This window comes from Pelecanus crispus, chromosome 1 (assembly GCF_030463565.1).
Source record: "Pelecanus crispus isolate bPelCri1 chromosome 1, bPelCri1.pri, whole genome shotgun sequence".
Classification (NCBI taxonomy): Eukaryota; Metazoa; Chordata; class Aves; order Pelecaniformes; family Pelecanidae; genus Pelecanus; species Pelecanus crispus.
Genome location: NC_134643.1, coordinates 144678991 through 144697621, shown reverse-complemented (window position 1 = coordinate 144697621; position 18631 = coordinate 144678991). Strand labels below are relative to the sequence as shown.

At 39.0% G+C, this 18631-nt stretch overlaps 1 protein-coding gene across 1 annotated transcript in view; it reads left to right on the top strand.

Annotated features, from left to right (window-relative positions):
- TBL1X (transducin beta like 1 X-linked) overlaps positions 1–18631 on the top strand; it is a 92809-nt gene that overhangs the window by 30254 nt on the left and 43924 nt on the right. The window contains exon 2 of the mRNA XM_009489705.2: positions 6869–6976. Within this exon, the coding sequence (XP_009487980.2) occupies positions 6919–6976 (58 nt within the window). The 5' untranslated portion in view covers positions 6869–6918. The remainder of the gene's footprint in view (positions 1–6868; positions 6977–18631) is intronic.

Genomic DNA, 18631 nt, shown 5'->3' with positions numbered 1-18631 from the left:
TTTTTATTAGTATTTTTGAATTAGGGCTGTTGGTGGGTGGTTTTTTTTTTTTTTTTAAGTTTTGATATTTTACTGGATGCTGTATTATTTTGTTAACATCTTTTCCAGGATAGGACAACCATTTTGATAATTTATTGCAGATTTTTTAAAAGATAAATACAGTAGACACAGTTATGGTTTTAAAATAGAGGAATTCATCTGTTCAAAAGCACATCTTTATACATGTTGCATAGTAAACTCACCTTCTTCCTGAACAAAATTTTTGTTTTATTTAAATGAGAACTCCATGTTTGTCACATTTGCCCACACAGCATTTGATTCATCAAGAGTGACCTCTTCAAGACAGAATTGCAGGTTCATTGATCACTGCCACATGTCTGTAGTTGTCATCCCTTCTACCTCCTCTTTCTTCAGTTGGCACCAGATTTTGAACACTGATACGGTTGAGTTCAGTGATAAGTTGTATGAGATACCCTAACATGTCAGGATCCAACCTAAACCTTTTTTATATCCGTGCCATTTTTCCTGAAGCTCTCAGATACAGATGCAGTTGTTACTTCTTTTCGTCAGAGCATGGTCTTATAGGCAGCAGTGAGAATGGGGATGAGCTGGGGCTCCCTGGGTTTATTTTTGTTTAGTGTGGCCTTTTTAAAATGAGCAGAAGGTCAGTGTAAATAAACAGACTTAAAAAAAATACAAAAGAAGAGCCAGCCTTAACATTTTGTAATGCAGGTTTTCTGACAAGCCTATTGCTTTTTGAGTTCTCTGTCCTTATTAAGCTGCTATAAATGTTGGTGACAGAGCTGTGAGCGAGACAGCGCATGCTGTACCGCGCAATAACCATTCTTGAAGGAGATCACCCTGTTCTGCAGAATCTCAGCTTTCTTTCCCCCAAAACAACAAACTTGTGACTGTATAGTAACAGTATAGTATAGTGACTGTATAGTAACAGTATGTAACAGTATAAGTGATGCAAAGACATCTGTGAGCATCTGTAAAGAGCCTAGAACAATAGCTCTGAGAGGCTTGAATTGCCTCATTTGTGTCATTAAATAGTTCAGATGACCTATGGTGATCATTTACAGAATGAGGATAGTTAACTATTTGCCTCCTCATTAAGAAAGGCGAGGGAGATACAGTGCAGGTCTTACTGTGAGCACATCTTGATTTGGCTTCTTAAGTACATGATCTCTAGAAGGTGCAGCTGTTTATATTTTTTTTAAAGCAAGGTGTCAAGTTCAAGCCTTGCAAAGGAGGAGTCAGGAAGTTGGGCATGCACAAGCTGCATTTTAAACAGGGCTAGTAGTTATTTTGGTGACTGGCATAGGTGGAGTTTGGAAAGAATCGTTCTGCATGCTCTGTACGTTGTAATCAGCAGGAATGAAATGGTCTCATTGCCTTGTCAGGATGCCTGTAAAGAAGATACGTTTTACTCTTTAGCTTCATGAAACGGCAAGAGAGACTGTGAGGGGAGAGGGGGCTGAGTGTGCTCTTTTCCTCTCCAGAAATTTGGTTTTGGCATTTTGGGAAAGAAGCATACTGGAGTTCCTCCTCGAGAAGAGGCAGCTGCGATAAAAGCCAAGACTGAAGAATGCAATGGTGTGGGCCAAGCAGAGCTCATTAGCCTTTGGGGAAGAGCTGCTGGCTTACTGACTCTGTTCTGTCTCTATGGTGAGAAGCAGCCTAGAAATACAGAAGTGTAGGGCTCATTGAAAGTTTCTGATGAAAGTATTTTTCAACAAAAAATACTGAGATTGACTGGGTGACTCGTTTTGTGAGAAGTAGCTTCTGGCTTTGGGAAATGTTGTTTTTCATTAAACTACAGAGCATATGCAAAACAGTAACACATTGATTTGGCTGTGCTGTCACGGTGCCTTCCTAGAGTCTATTTTAGTTCTCTGTTCACATTCTCTTCTCTGAGATGGGGAGACTGTAGTGGGTCCTGAGAGACACGGTTTGATGCATGGAGCCATCTTGGATGAGAAAATGGGGGCACAAGTAGGTGAACTCTGCTTCCCATGTGGCAGGGCATCAATTTGACAACATTGAATATTTGAACTTTCTGGAATGTTTTCATTTTTATGAAACCTCTCATTTTTGCCTTTTTTTTCCCCCAAAGCAAATACACAATTTCTCTTTGCCCCCCATCATTTTAATGACAATGTTGTTGTCGTTAAAACTTTGGTTGGGAAAAGGCGTTTTGGCCTAGCCTTGTCCAATAAGTAGGTAAATAATGCAACCCCTCCAGGAGATAAATGAAAATTGGGGGGGGGGGGGGGGGGGTTGGCTGGTGGGTTTTCTGTTTTGTTTTTTTTTTTTGAGGGGAGGGTGTTTATTTAACAGTAATGACCCAAAAAAATCCTTCTAAAAAGATGATGACTGCTCAGCACTCAGTTAAAGCAGTCTGGAGTTGCAGATTTCTTCAGGGGGTAAGACGAGGGCCAGACTAGCCGTCTGATGAATTTCTGTCAGCAGGGCTGGATGCAGAAATGGGAAGTGCGCGGCTTCCTATTTAGGTTTCAGGTTTAGGTTTTAGTTTAGGTGTTTTCCCTAAATGTCTGGCCTGTTTCCGCCTTCCTGAGGGGAAGATTGACTGGTAACTCCCAGTCCCTGTGGATGGCAATGCTGCTTCAAGTAGCAAATGTAAACTCCTTTCCTGAAATAGCCTCAGCAATCCCCTGCCCCGGGGTTAGCCTGGAGGGCAGGACATGGCCCTGGAGGACCCTGTGAGCATGATTTAGAAGACAGGCAGAGGAGTTGTGTCTTTAGATGCTATTTCAAAGTTGAAAAAGTTAGTTTCCCTTGATTCTTCAGCCAGATCTCCCTTCCTTGTGGCAACAGTGCTAAAATATCTGGACGAAGGAAGAGCAATCCTTGAGTAAGGGGATGGGATGTAAATAAACTATTCTTGGTCAACCTGGCGAGTGCTGTGCTGAACCATAGCTATACACGAGGCTGCCTTCTCCAGAGATGCTTGCATGGCCCATTAGCAAGATTCCCAGTGCTCCAGGAAGGTTAATTTGAGAACAGTGGTATGTCGGTGCACAGAGCCAAATCGGGTCCGGTGGTGTTCTCCAGGAAATAAGCTGCCCTGGTTGCCCAGAGCACAGGGGAGCATGCTGCAGCGTTAGCTTCACTGGAGCCAGCTCAACTCCAGCTGAACGACTTAGTTCAGCAAAAGCCAAGCAGCCCTAGAAGCGCAACGGTAGCGTATCTGAGCTAATAACCCAGCTTTTTACCTCTGTATGGGAAGCATTTCTGCAAACTTATCCCAGCAGAACTGAGAGTTGAGTGTTTGTTTAAAATAAGCGTTAAATTTAATTTTGCGTGATCTTGACAACCCATCCACCGGTGGGGTTTGAATGTTTGGGATCCATTGTACTTTGGGAAGTCTTAGTGGGCTCGGCTCACATGTTTGGACATTCCCAAATATCTGCAGGACCACAAGCTGAATTTTTAAGCCGAGGTTGAGGTAAATAGAACTTTCTGTTATGTGTAATTGGGTGCAGGAAAAAGCGTTGCAAGTAAAGAAAGCTTGAACACATGTGTGAATGCTTTTTGTCAGTCCTCTTGACATTGTGAAGGATTAAGATGTTATTGCTGGTTTAAATGTGAAGTGTCTCCAAAGGCATATCAATATTGTTTATAAGCTATAATTTATTTCTTTAAAAATATTAATATAGGTAATACCCATCTCCAGTAACAAAAGGAGACCATCAATTAGCAGAAATAAATTTATCACAATGATGACTACAGATTTCTGCGATTTTCTACAGAAGTTTGCATTTCTACATTAAAAAATTGTATTGAGGGGGAGGCTAGTTGTTTGTTCCTTATGAATCAGACTTGGAGAAACACAAAAGATAAGTACATTCCTCTTCTCCCCACCATGTCTTCTGTAGCCTCTTTTATTTGGAGTATTTATCTGCAGAGAAGAAGGAAATCAAAAAGAGCGTTAATGAAATCGAATATGGTCTTTCATAGCTCAGCCAAATTTCTAATGAATAGATTTCTCTGGGTCAAAGCCAAGATCTGTGTATCATTTTGGACGGGTAAAAGCTTTACAGTTGTGTATCTGATTGCTGCACTGGCATCTGTGGGAGGGAAGAAACCTTAAATGTATGAGGGGGGATCATCTGGTTATTTATGGCATGGTAACAATGTGTATAAAGATATGATCCGACACATATGTCAAAGTAATTCCTGTTGACTGACTTCAGGGAAAAAGCATTGTAAATCCAGCTATTCGGTGTGCTTGGGATTCTGATACAAACGTAGCTGCTGTGGAGGTTTTTCTGAGACTGTCAGACTATTTATTTTGCAGTCAGGCTGATTTTCTCTGGTTTTAATTCATTTAAGAAAAGTCGTCTTTAGAAATACAAACAAATCCAACACTCCTCCTTTCCCTTCCCTTCCCTTTCCCAAAGCAACCCTCTGTATGTGGGAAATACCATGTTAACGTCTTAAATTAGCAGGATGCATCCAGAAATGGCATTTGTAGTTTCTTGATTTTTTTTTAATAAAGTTCATTTTACCACAAAGTACGTCATTGCTGAAACTGAATTTTTGTAAGAGGTTTCATCTTTACCAACTTTCCTACCACCAAATACTGAAACTGCTATTTTTAAAATGCTTTTAGAAGTGTTATGTCGGGTGTTTTTTTTAAAACCCACAGCTATCAAAGGTTCTTGATTTATTGTTATCATGGCCATAGCAGCGATACGGATGTATTTTAAGTACTCAGACAGGGATGAAAATGCCCTTAACTATTGCTGTGAATGTCTGTCTTGTTCTTCATTGTATGGTGATGATTATGCAAAAAGGGGCATGGGGATTTATTAATTATTCAGAACCACGTCTGTTTATCTGGAAGAAGTATGTATAAAACTATACTGAAAGTGGTGCTTTCACTGCCTGCAGTCGCCAACCTTGTAAACTAAAGCCCTTACAGCTACCAGTGCTTCCAGTCTCCTGATCTTGTGGCAGCGAAATTTGAGCCCATTTTACAGAGGAGGGATTGAGGAGAAAAGGGACCAAATGACTTCCCAAGGCGATACATGGCATGTGTGACAGAACTGGATGTTGGGTACAGCTGATGTTCTCCTCATCCAGAATATTAGCAGAAAGTGACCATCCTTTCCGAAGTGGATGAAATTGTCCCCACTGAGACCGCATGCTTTTCAGTACTTTGTTTCTTCTTGTTCTCCGTGAACTGCGAACTGTAATAGAATCATAGAATCGTTTAGGTTGGAAAAGACCTTTAAGATCATCTAGTCCAACCATTAACCTACACTACCAAGTCCACGCTAAACCAATCATGGTAGACTAGACTAAAACATGTCCCTGACTGCCACATCTACCCGTTTTTTTAACACCTCCAGGGATGGTGACTCCACCACCTCTCTGGGCAGCCTGTTCCAATTCTTGACCACCCTTTCCGTAAAGAAATTTTTCCTAATTTCCAACCTAAACCTCCCCTGGCGCAGCTTGAGCCCATTTCCTCTCGTCCTATCGCTAATAATAAGGACTGGAATACTTGAGGAAGACATCTCCCAAATTAGCAAGCTACGGTTTCTTACGGAAAACCAGCATCCGAGCCATTGATGAAATACAGCAGCCCAGGAGAATAAAAGGCTTACCAGGGTTCGAAAGACCTCCATTTACATAAATATGCAGAGACATCTGTTACAGTCATGAGTGACCTGCTGGTTTAAATCATCAGCAGGGGAAACTTGTAGTCGGTCAGCATTGCCTGCAGTAGCAGGTGCTACTTTAGGCAACAGGAATCACTGAAGAGGTTTTCGATGAACAAAGACCTTTCCGCTTGCCAAGAAGAGACATACGGGAAATTGAAACAAACGGCACACGCCTATGGTCTTTCATTTGTAATACGCAATGAGAGTGTAGCGTGTGCTTCTGCATTCAAATCTTTACATGATTAGTTATAGGTATGGTGTGGCCAACAAAGCTGCAAAGTTTATGTCTGAGAAGTACTCACGGCTTTTCAAACCAAACTACTTAAGTCAGATTCCCAAACAGAAATGAATCATCAAGATTTAATGGAAAATGTTCAAAACAAATTTATCATCTAAAAAACAATGTCTTTCTTATCAGAGTATATGCCCAAAATAGTGACGTAAAACTGTCATCCTAAAGGTTACGATTACTTAAGTGAATAACTGAAGTTTAATTCTTGCTCACCATTAATCAATGGAGACTTTATAATATTACAACTTTATATAATGCCAGGATATTTGTATTCCTTGTTGGAACAAGGTATATGGTGTTCTCTCTCTTTTTTTCTTCCCCCCCCCAAAAAAAAAAAATTGTAATCTCATCTTAAATTTATATTTGTTTCTATTTTAGGGGAACTGTATTTAAGTTCTCTGCGTAAGATGGTTTTGTAAGGAAAGAATCTGTCTTTTCAGTGGATGAACTACTGTACAGAAAACTAGATTACAAATTTGTGGCTGCAAAAAGGTTACGATTGGGTGTGTTATACATGACTGTAATTGCCAGCAGTTCTGAAAAGAAAATGCTCACACAGTAAAAAGGAGTGTCCAAAGAACCTGTAGTAAAGCCACAGAAGTAAAAGAGTTGACATTTGCAAAGGCTTCCAAGATTTAAAATGCTCCTTCTGACTCTCTCATATATGTTAAATACTGCTCTTTAATTATAATAAAAGGTACAGTACAGCTTGAGTACTTGATTCACAGTATTTAATGGGTGCCTCATAGTGGGACATAACAGCTGTAATACCTATGTGAGATCTTTAAATAGCTTAACAATTCCCATCTCTATTTTGATAACAAATTTCATAATAAATTGAGATAAAACAAAACCTGTTCTTTTCTTTCCCTTTGAACAGAGCGTGGATCACACTTCTCGTAAACCTCATCATATTGAGGTTGGGCTAAGATGAGCATAACCAGTGACGAAGTGAATTTCTTGGTGTATCGCTATCTCCAGGAATCGGGTAAATTTCCTGTCTTTCCTCACAACTTCAGGTCATAGATGAAATAGGAGAATTGGCTTTTTGCATGGTGTTGCTTTAGGGATGTTGCGTTGAGTGTTTCAGACTGATAAGCTCAGACTAACTATTTCTTGCACAAACCCATGTTTCTTTGAAATCATGGTCTTGAAAATAATAAAAGTGCAAACATACGCAGGTACGAAGTAAACACTGCAGTTAGGCAAAACAAGGAAATAAATAACATTATGTTAACAAATTTTTTGTAGAGTTATATCATCTCAGCCAAAGTCATTTTTGGCAGCACAGGCACAAAGCACATAGATTTTCTATCTTTTTTCTTAGCTACTTGAAATAGTTCTGTCAAATACTTATTAAGTAAAGAGGGATTGTCTAAATTGGTTTTATATTGGCTGTAAATGGAAATCTGGGTGCAAGTGTCTAATGTTTTAGAATTCCATTAGGGTAATGATGTATGTAAGCTGAGCTGCGCAAGTGTCAGTGTGGCTCTATCTTAGTATCACTTCCACCTTTATCTGTTTTCATACAGGAAAATAATGTCTTTACAGGGCTTTTCCTGTAAGATGTCTTGGACAGGGGACCAAAATCGCAGCAGGTAGAAGATACTGGGTTAGCCTGCTTCTGTTGGTCATTATAAGTAGCATTCATTAGCTACATTATTTTGATTTGTTTCTTCTACTTCCAAGACTATTTCAATCCCAGGAACCCAAATCCGTATGCAAGGAATCTCGACTGAATTTGGGAAGAAGTTTTATAATACTTTTTCAGGATTTGGTCTTTTGAAACAGTTCTTTGAGAGTCCAGTTGTGGCCTGTGTTAGTAGCTGTTTTCTCTCACATTGTATTCTTCTCTCTAATAATGGAGCTTATAAAAAACCAGTCTAGTTCTGGCATGCAATCAGATGAAAGAAAGATAGGAACTATCTAACTAAAATTTCATCCAGACAAAATTTATTTTTAAAAACAAGCTATTGGGTACCACAGTGGAAAGGGCTTTTGAACATTGGAGCGTTGTGCAGATGGACATAATCGAAGCCTAAATAATCCTGAAATTGTTTTACCTTGTTACATTTGTATTGTACGAGACTCTACATGACAGTGTATTAATACAGTAACTTTTCCTGATGTGAAAAAAGAAAACCAGCCTTTTTTATTCCTCTTGATATATCAGTAGGTGGGTTAGTGTTGTGTAATGATTCAGAAGGAGGCTTTACAAAGTCAATCAAGAATGGTGGGATCAGCCAAATGTCAGGAAAAAGTTCTTCTAGGTAACCCATCTCCCACAAGCAAGCAATCACTTTTGCCCTTTTAGGGAGAACTTCACATACAAATTTTCATATTAATTGCAAATTGTACTGTTCTTATCTTGTTATGTAAAGGGCCAAATGTTTTTCTTACTTAATCCACACATACTAAAGGCATTCACAAAAACATTGTATTTCCACCGTTCTTGTTGTATTTTACCCATATAAGAGAGTGGAAATTGAGGTTAAAAGTTTCAAGAAATATTCAAATATGCTTCAGTCTGGGCATATTGAAATCTAGATGCTAGGTATTGATTTAGTAGATATACCTGACAGTTTGCTAGTAATTCCATTCAGCAAATAAGAGCTATAACCAATGATGAATCCACTAATCTATTTAAAAAGCTTCTTACACTTAATTTGAATCTTCTTTCATACTGTCATTGTTTATTTCAAAGAAATCTTTATATATGTATTTTCAGATAAAGTAGGGTAATAAGACAGAAATTGTTACACAGCATCTTGCCTTTCCACCTGCTAGTATAAATGCCATAAGATGCGACAGCAGATGAAAGATGTTTAATCAATAGCTTCAGAAATAATGCATGCCAAATTTAGAGGCTAGTGTTTAAATACAGTTTAAGTTCAAACCCCTACAGTTTAAGGATTTTGCCGAAAACAAGGTTATTACATTATTTATTAATATTAGCTGAACCCAAAGCTTCTAAAAATTGTATCAAACACAGCCATAAAGGTTGCTTATGAGACCGTACAAAAGTTCAGGGGTTTTTTGGGTATCTGTGCTTTAATCTTATCCTGTAAAACTTACAGGCTGTCCCATAAAATGTAGGCAAATGGTGGGAGGAAGAGAGAAATGACAAAAGGAAATACATATGGTGGAACAACTATATAAAAAGCAAACTGTCCCTATAATATTTCAAGTATTTTGCAGCTGCAAGGCACAGAAGCAGTTGAGATTATTTGAAACATTATAGCAAAGATACTGATGGGTACTTTACACTTCATTATGAAAACGCTGGCAGGTCATTCTAGTAGAAGTTCAGCTCTTCTAAAATTGAAGTTAGAAGTGAAATTCAATAATTATATTTCCTCCTTAATTCTCTGTCAGACTAGAAAACTTGCACAGGAGAGTATTAATAGAGTTGAACTGTCTAAACCATTATTGTTGCTTTTTAACAAATCTTGGCATACCAAGGGGAGTTCCAGTGAACTGGAAAAAGCAAATGTTGTGCCAGAATTTTTAAAGGTTAAACAAGATGATCCAGGTAACTATAGGTCAAGCGAAATCATTGGAAGGTTGAAACTAGATAGCTCCAACAAAAAATGAAGAGATGACATCATGCCTAATGCCAGCCAGCAAGTTTTTATGAATAATAGATCTTGTCAAACAAACTTGATACTGCTTTTTCCAAGATTACAAATGAAGTTGACAGAGATAGCTGTGCGGACAATAATACACTTAGACTACTTCACAACATTTACTTAGTCTTGTTGACACTGTGGTTAAAAACAAATGAAATAACAGTGTGTAAAATCAGTGTAATCCAGGGTTACCAAATGGATTAAAACCAGGCTAACAGAAACATCTTGAAAAGTGATTAGAGTTGGGGAATATTCATCTCAAAGGTTGCTTCTAGTGGGAACTCACAGGAATCTGTTCTTGGCGTAATATTGCTCAATAGCTTTATCAGTTACCTGGAAGGAAATATAAAATGATTCTCGAGTACATTTGCAGATGGAATGAAATGGTAAGTTGTGGCACTTGATGAGTTATACTGACTGATCATGTGGTTTAACAGAAAAAAACACAGCCAGGGAGACTGCTTTGAGCTGCCTGCTGATGGAGAAGCAGGCTGGAGAAGATGTCTGGTCCAGGGGCAGTGCAGTCAAATCCCTCCAGTACAAGACAAGACTTGGACAAGTTAAGGCTCTAATTGCTTAGCTGTATTAAAATAAGGAAGTAAATAATCGCCTCTTTGCATAGGTGACTGTCTCAGGGCTCATCTATGCCCAGAAAAACAAAGCAGTCAGGCATAATTTCCATTTAGGCTCCGTGGGTTGATAGCGTAGGAATTCCACCACTACAGTGGCTAGGTGTTGTCACTTCCGCTGGAGGACCATGAACACCCCCCTTCTTCTAAGCTTTGTTCATCTCAGGAGTCAAACTTCTAAAAGTCAGGTTATATTTATTTGTAGGTGTCTTGATTTAAAGACTACCTTTAAGTGAAAATGTTGGCTTCAGTTACTAAAATCAGGCTTAGGTTACGTTTACACTACAAGTGTACTACCACTGTGGAGATAGGAGCACACAAAATACTCCTGTGGTGGACGTAGTTATACCAACAAAGCAGGTGCATTGACAAAAGTGAAACAAGCTTTGTCAAAGAAGCCACAGTTCTGGCATCCAAATTATGTTGATTCAGCTTTGCACCTCTTCCAACTCCTGAGAAGCGTACTTTTGCTAGCAGCCGTCTTCACTGCTGACGTAGTCCTTCTGTTGGTTCTCTTCAGAGTGAAGAGCTGTGTTTCTACAAAACCATATAGAATTCAGAATATAGAGTTTTCCCATTCTGCTTTGTCTGCCCAAAAGAGAAACAGATAATTATTTCTCTTTTGGAATGAAGGTCAGAGCAGTACGTTGCAATGGGAGTAATAAGGATTCCAAGGAAAATTGAAAGCGGGGGAGGGGGGCGGTGTGGCAAAGCCAAGGGAAATCAAATCTTGCACATACCTTTTAATCTAAAACATGCTGCCATCTGTCGTGAGTGACAAATCCTATCATAGGTCCAAATGCTACAATAAATGACCTTCCCTACCCAGCCCAACATGTCAATTCAGTTCTTTTTCAGCTTTAGTGTTTTTGATGCATTGATCAATTTAATTGTGTTCCTTTTCTAGCACTTACATGCATGTTGTAGTATAGAATCCTTGTCTGAAAATCAGCTCCCCAGCTGCCTGCAGCTTATACTGCTCTCTAGTAGGGCATTTATTGTGGTGGATGTCTGGCAATGACTTGTTAAGAGTTAAAGTTGTGTAACGGTTGCCATTTTCGTTCATACTTCTACTATTCAGTTTGAATTTTTCCATGGTTTATGATGTACGCTTGATAAACTATTCCTCAGTGTACAATCCATACCATGTCCAAGACAATAAAAACACTAGCTAGATGCTTTTGCTAAAAAGATGTTAATGAAATTTTTAGCTGCTGACTTGGGACAATTTACCATTATACTTTAGAATTGTCATTTGTTTTCCTCCCAACCATACAAATTAAGGCAGCTAATAACGTAGCTGTTTTCCATCTGTACATACAGGATGACAGCAGCTTGTTGGTCTGTTTGGTTGATCGTTGACATATTTTCCTTGTTTTCCTAAAAGCTAAGATTTTCTCTCAGGTTTTAAGTGTAGGCTCAAGGGCACATAGAGCATGAAGCGTTTCTGTGAATCACAGCATAAAATCCTTTGTAGAGTTAGGTATGTCCAAACATGGGCCTTTCCTGTTAACTACATCCAGGGAATCTTACTCTCATTCTGCCTTTGCAAATTATGAGATAATCCAAAATATGGTTATTTTGAAGCTTCTGGGATGTCATCATTGTGATGTTGTCTAACTAGATACTAGTAGTTGGAATAGTACTAAATTACAATTTTTCCAATGCCATTTACAATTTTTTGAAAAGGAAACAACAAAATTGGAAGGAAAATATCTTCTTTATGACTCATTCTCTTTTTTAACAAAGAAATTTTATATGAAATGTAAGCATCACAATTTTCTTGGGTAAGTTCGCAGGGGAATAGGGAATAACTGAAGATCAATATTCTGTTCTTTTGAAATTGTGCCTTATGCAACAGTCTTTACTTATATAAGCCTATGAAATTTTTCTCTGAAGTCTGTATTTTTTCTGCATGTGAGGTACGTTTAGAGTATTTTGAACAACTGTGTATGGCACAGAGTTCCTGAGTCACAGATGAGAAAAGTGTATGTTGAAAATAATTCAGATTAAGCATAGCATAAAATTTTGGCATACATAGTTCAGCTAAATATGCTTCAAAGCTAACTGCTTCCTTTGCGTAGGAAGGCTGCTGCTAGGTAGAAGGGGAATGTACAGTGCATGGGTTTTGCTTAAGTTATTAAAAGCTACACCTCGAAGAATAATTCATTAGAAGAATGAATCACTTGGTCAATAAAGGCACTTGTCCAGTGTGACAGTAAAAACAATAGTGTGCACTGATAGTAGAGTAGTGGCTAATGATTTTTCTTTTGCTTTTTTTATGTTTTCTTCCAATTTGGCTCAATTAGGATCATAGGATAGTTCAGGCTGGATGTTATCTCAGGAGATGACAGAATCAGAGAATAGTTCAGGTTGGCAGGGACCTTTGGAGATCACCTAGTCCAGCTCCCCTGCTCACAGCTGCAGCAGGTTGCTCAGGGCTGTGTCCAGTCGGGTTTTGAAAGTCTCCCAAGGATGGAGAGTCCACAGCCTTCCTGGGCAGCCTGTTCCTTGACCACTCTCACATAAAACAAAGTGTGTTATTTTGTTTCAGTGACATTTCATGTGTGTTTCAGTTTGTGTCCATTACCCCTTGTCCTGTCACTGGGCACTGCTGAGAAGAGCCTGGCTTTGTCCTCTTTGCCACCCCCTCAGGTATTTATGCACATGGGTAAGGTCTCCTGTGAGCCTTCTCTTCTCCAGGCTGAGCAGTCTCAGCTCTCTCAGCCTCGCCTTGTGTGCCAGGTGCTCCAGTCCAGTGATCATCTTCGTGCCCTTTTCACTGGACTCGCTCCAGTATGTCCCTGTCTCTCTTGTACTGGGAAGCCCAGAACTGGACACAGTACTCCAGATGTGTCTCACCAGGGCTGAGTAGAGGGCAAGGATCCCCTCCGTTGACCTGCTGGCAACGCTTTTCGTAGTGCAGCTCAGGATGCTGTTGGCTTTCCTTGCTGCAAGGGCACATTGCTGGCTCACGTTCAACTAGTCCAGCCTTCAGCTGAAAACTGGGGAGCCTCAAAAATCTTCTAAAGACGTTATACATAAAAGTGCTGTTAAACATGATAGTCACTGGAATGCTCTTGGAGCTGTGTACATAGCTATGCTCTAATAGTAAGAATGGAGACCTTTTGTTTGCTGAGGGAAAAATACATCCTTGAAATGACATCCTGTCAGCCAAAGATAAAACACACATTTTAGTGTTGTTTCAGTAACAATCTATGGCTGCATTATTTGTGTCTACATACGTGTTATCACTGGTTCTTGGGCCGCATGTATTCTGCCTGCAGTATAGAGTAACTGTAGGTCACAGACCAAACTCAGCTGCACTGATACAAAGATGCTTGTGTATTTGCTTAGCATCTACTTGCACTGTTACTTTTTTGTGCTAGTGTAACTGGGTGCTGAACGGGTATTACGGAGTAAATAAAACAATACACTTTTTAAGGAAATATGTAAAACCTGGGTGTTTAAACCTGGCTTTAAAATTGTTGTGCTTCAATATTCCTGTTTGAAAGTGAGGTTAATACTACGTCTGGTACCTCACAGCAGACGGTAAAAGGCTTTAGTCCTAAAATGTATTGAAATCCTCTGAGGAAAGACTGTTACAGGTGTACTGGGACACCATGTAACATTTTTCTGTTATTTCAAAGTACTATTTGTGGATTTATAGGCGAATATGTATATCTCAATGCAGTATGAACAAGATGCAAACTATGTTATTCAGGAACTGGTGTTAAGAGTGAAGGCAGGGTTTCTTTAACCTTTTCAGCTGTACAATGGCTGGGTTTTGGAGCAATACAAAATCCATTTTTAATTCTCTTGGTTTAGCACAAATCTGATTTGTGGGCATGCAGCCCTATTTATATGATGTGTTATCCTCTTTAGGGCCAGCCTACTCAATTAAAATAAAATGACTTAAGCTTATGATCCAAATCCCTGATATACTGGAAGTTGGATAGAGAACCAACATTTGTGACCTTTCATGAATTATCTGAGATAAATAAAGCTGCGGTGTTGTTCTAGGAGTGGAATATGTGTTAAAATAACTCTTGGATAGGAACACAAGAAATTTGACAAAAAATGTTTTGGTTTAAATAAAAGTGTTTCTTAAAAGTCACCCCAGAATGAACATTCCAATCTAATGAGGAACCATCTGTAACTATATATATTGCATATAATGTAACATGATATGTATAACCCCCAGTATAATATGTCTCTAGTAAAAATAGTGTACTATCAAAAGGGTATATAGGGGGGTTTATGCTGCTCCTTCTTCTTTTTAATCTCTCCCCTACATTCTGTATTTCTTTCAAACTAGGGAGGAAGTGACTGTATGCTTCCAGAAACAGTGAGACTGACTCTGAATTTGAAATTATACTTCATAGTTGGAGGATGGATGACTGCTGAAAAGACAAATCCATTTCTCAAATAAGAACTGTATTATTATGCACAGTTTCTCTCTCTGCTGGTAATCATTTATTCTCTTTGCAAATACTAAGTACATTTTAAGAAAATCAGGAGTCAGCATTAGAAGACAACAAGCTTTATTGGGCTGCAGTTCCAAAACCATTTTTTTTAAACTTATCAAAGCTGTAGATCTTGGGAAGGATGAAGCTGATAGGTTAAAGGTAAATACTTCTCCCAACTTCCTTTAAAGGTAAGCAAATTGGTTTCTAAGCCAACAGCACCTCTGAATCGTGTGAAACAATGTATGAGTCAAAACCACATTGTGCGCTTTTCTGGTAGAGCAGTGAAAACATACCAGCAGTATTTGATCCAAAAAAATCCAAATTCTGCAATGGAGAGGAAAAAATATTTTTACAGCTACAGCAATTATTGGTTTTGTCATATTTTGTTCTGGTTATATTTTCAAAAGAATGTAATAAGCTGTGTGATGGCCATTTTTACGTGTGTTTATATAGAATCATAGAATCATAGAATCGTTTGGGTTGGAAAAGACCTTTAAGATCATCCAGTCCAACCATTAACCTAACATTACCAAGTCCACACTAAACCAATTAAGGGAGGCTAGACTAAACCATATCCCAAAGTGCCATGTCTACCCGTTTTTTGAACACTTCCAGGGATGGTGACTCCACCACCTCTCTGGGCAGCCTGTTCCAATGCTTGACTACTCTTTCCATGAAGAAATTTCTCCTAATATCCAATCTAAATCTCCCCTGGCGCAGCTTGAGGCCATTTCCTCTTGTCCTATTGCTAGCTACTTGGGAGAAGAGACCAACACCCCCCTCACTACAACCTCCTTTCAGGTAGTTGTAGAGAGCGATAAGGTCTCCCCTCAGCCTCCTCTTCTCCAGGCTAAACAACCCCCATATTCACAGACTTAGAGTTTTGTGACCAGATGCCTCCTTTATATACATACGTATAAATGATAGTTTCAGTTGTTCTGTGGTGCAGTTCAAGAGGTCCTTTTGAAAACGTCTTTCTCTGTGTCTTTTACCCTTGTTGCATAACAACAGCAATATAAATGCCATGTAAGAAAAGCAATACTTGGTGCAGGATTTTGTAACTTCCTGTGAAGGAAAAAAAATACACCGAGTATCTTGTTCTTTTGCCATTTGCAAAACCCCACTTACTTTGTATTTCCTTCTAGGTCTCTTCACAATTTTCTAAACTTGGCTATTTTAATTTTTATTTGGCCTGACAGTTGCCATACAGCATTGGATCTCAAACACTGAGGAAACATGGTGATTTTTAAGCTACACAAACATAAACAATTACACCTGTTCAAATTTATTCCAGAGCATGGATTTTGGTTCTGATCACCTCATGTCCTGTTTTTTAAAGCTTGCATAAATGCAGTATTATGGAGGTATTAAGAAAATAGGACGTTGGGTGGAAGGCAGATAGCTATAGGTCAAGATGGCTTTGCTAGTAAAACCAGTGAAGTGCTACACATTTATCAATTTACTGCTTTTCTTTATGATTCTCCAGGCCCAGTGAAGAAGCTGTATCTTGCAGCTTTGCAAGTTTTGCTAATAACCTGCATGCTGGGGACTTTCTGCCCGCACAGCTATGGCAGTTACAAATCACCCCTCCTCACCCCTAACCAGCATAGCTGTATTAGGACTCTGTAGTCACCATCAGCAGAAAGCATCCTGGTGCTGAAGTTCCTGAACGCCCACTGAGTGTCAGATGTGGTGTGCTACTTGCCACCGCTTATAGGTCTATATTAGAACTGGTAGAAGAACATAGCTTACAGAAAAAAAAAAGTGAAGTATGTATGACTGTGAAGGTCTCTTCTATAAATGTGATCCTTAAAATGATGCACGTCTCTTTGGATGTTTGGTTGCATGGACAGGGCTAAAAGATAACAGCATCCCATTAATTTAGAAGGAAAAGATTATTTTTTTTATTGATGTGGCCTTTGTCAGTTATTTCAAACCTTGCCTGTAGTTGCATTAAATTGCTAGATCCATGTTGACATTTATTCACAATTGTCAGTCTAATTTACAGAGAGTGAATGAAAAAAGGGATTATTTCAGGCCTTGTTTTCAAAAGATTTTTTTAAATTCCTCTTTCCATCACTCGTGTTCTGTTTTCTGTCTGTATCGTATTTCTCTTTTTGTTAATTTGCAGCCCTCAAAAAGGTTTAAACAGAGAGTGCCAAGTGCTGCTCATCAAAAGATCATTTCCAAGTTGTATTAATCTTTTCCAACATATTTTCCTGCATGAAAAAGAAAAAAAAAAACTGCCAAAAAAATTCTTTGGCACATAATAAAATAATTTTGGGTAGCAGACGTTTACTCTGAATTCTTGGCAGAAGGTGGACAGGTCAGATATCCAAGAAAAAAGGGTGTAACATTTAATATTAGTGAATAATCACTTCTACAAAACTTTGGGTATCCAGGCACACTGTAATTTTGGCAACTGACACAAGCTACAGCTAGGGATCCTTTCTTTATATTTCCCAGGGACTGTGAAAGAGCTCGTAATACAGGACACATTTCCCAGGGTTCTGGAAATAATTTTAATCGCTCAGCAATCCTAATCTTGAAACAAATGTACAAGCCCCATTGTTCAGCTGATTTTTCTAAAAATATACTTCAACTGCAGTTCTTATTTTAAATTGCTAATGTGTGTCCTTGTTAAGCCCTTTATGTAATTGTGAAGGTAAGTCTTCAAAAATAAGCAGACAGTGCCAAAACCAGAGAGGCACTCTAGGATGTATTACTGAGAAAGAAAAAGCTCAGCTAGGAGAAGAACCTCAGTCTGCTGTGAATAATAAACAAGATGTGGTGTAGGATTTTTGCCCACCTTTTTTTTTTAACTGTTTGTAGAATCTTATCAGTGGCTTGCGGCACCAGACTCTTTATTAACTGCAACCAAACATGTTTCAGACAAACTGACGTCTTTTTTGTGAAACCTCTGCATATGTACACTAGGGTTTTATGGCCACATTTTTATGGGTACATAATGACATTTAGACAGAAATGTGAGGAGAAGCAAGGATGGGGATCCATGTTACATTCTCAATTCTCACTCAGTGCATCACATAGAAGGGGTAATACTAGACTCTGTATCTGGCAGCTGCGGTCAAGTACAGTGAAGAGCATCATTGTATTCTCTTGAGCAATGGGCAAGAAATTACGTCATTTACCTCAGGAGCTAGATTAGCATGTGTTAGGCCCAGGATCAAGAAAATACAGTTGTTCTAAGTTAAACCGTTTGCTTCTGGTTTTGCAGCCAGAAATTGCGTTCAAGTATGCCCTTAGTGATACGTGTCCCTTGCTTCTCTACACTGGTAAATCTACGACTACAGAAGTCTTGATTTAGTGTTAACTGTGCTGTTTGTACATCATTAGTATTTGGAAAAAATTATTTTGTTAATGGTCCTAGTCCACACTAGTGGAATTTTTTTAAATTGCAGTGGTGGGGCTTTAATTTATTTCAGATCACCACATTGCACCACTCTTCCCTTCTTGCCTTCCTGCTTAGATGGCACTCCCAAGACCCAAACGTCAAACTTGGGAAGATGTTTTTCCACTGGTTGCATCTGGTTTCTTTGGCAAGCAGCTGTGCAGGCAGCTTTGGAGTTCCTTGGGTTTAGTAATGTGGTAAAGCAAACGAAGGGACTGTGTGGGGACATCTTTTCCTCCTGCATGTGATTTTCTTTTGACTCATTACACTGTAGAATGTTTCTACTTGATGTGTCTAAATCTCCCAGGATTTTTGCCCATATACCCATTTATGGTCGAAAAGATGACTTGCCTTTACCCCCTCACAACCATCTTTTTTTCCCTGCAGCCGGTACAGCTGTAGTTGGCTCTTACATGCCTTCCATTCTTGCATGGATTTTACATCAGTCAAAGTCTCAGCAGTAGTGCCAGGTGCTATTCTACCTTAAGAAAACAGGCACTCCTG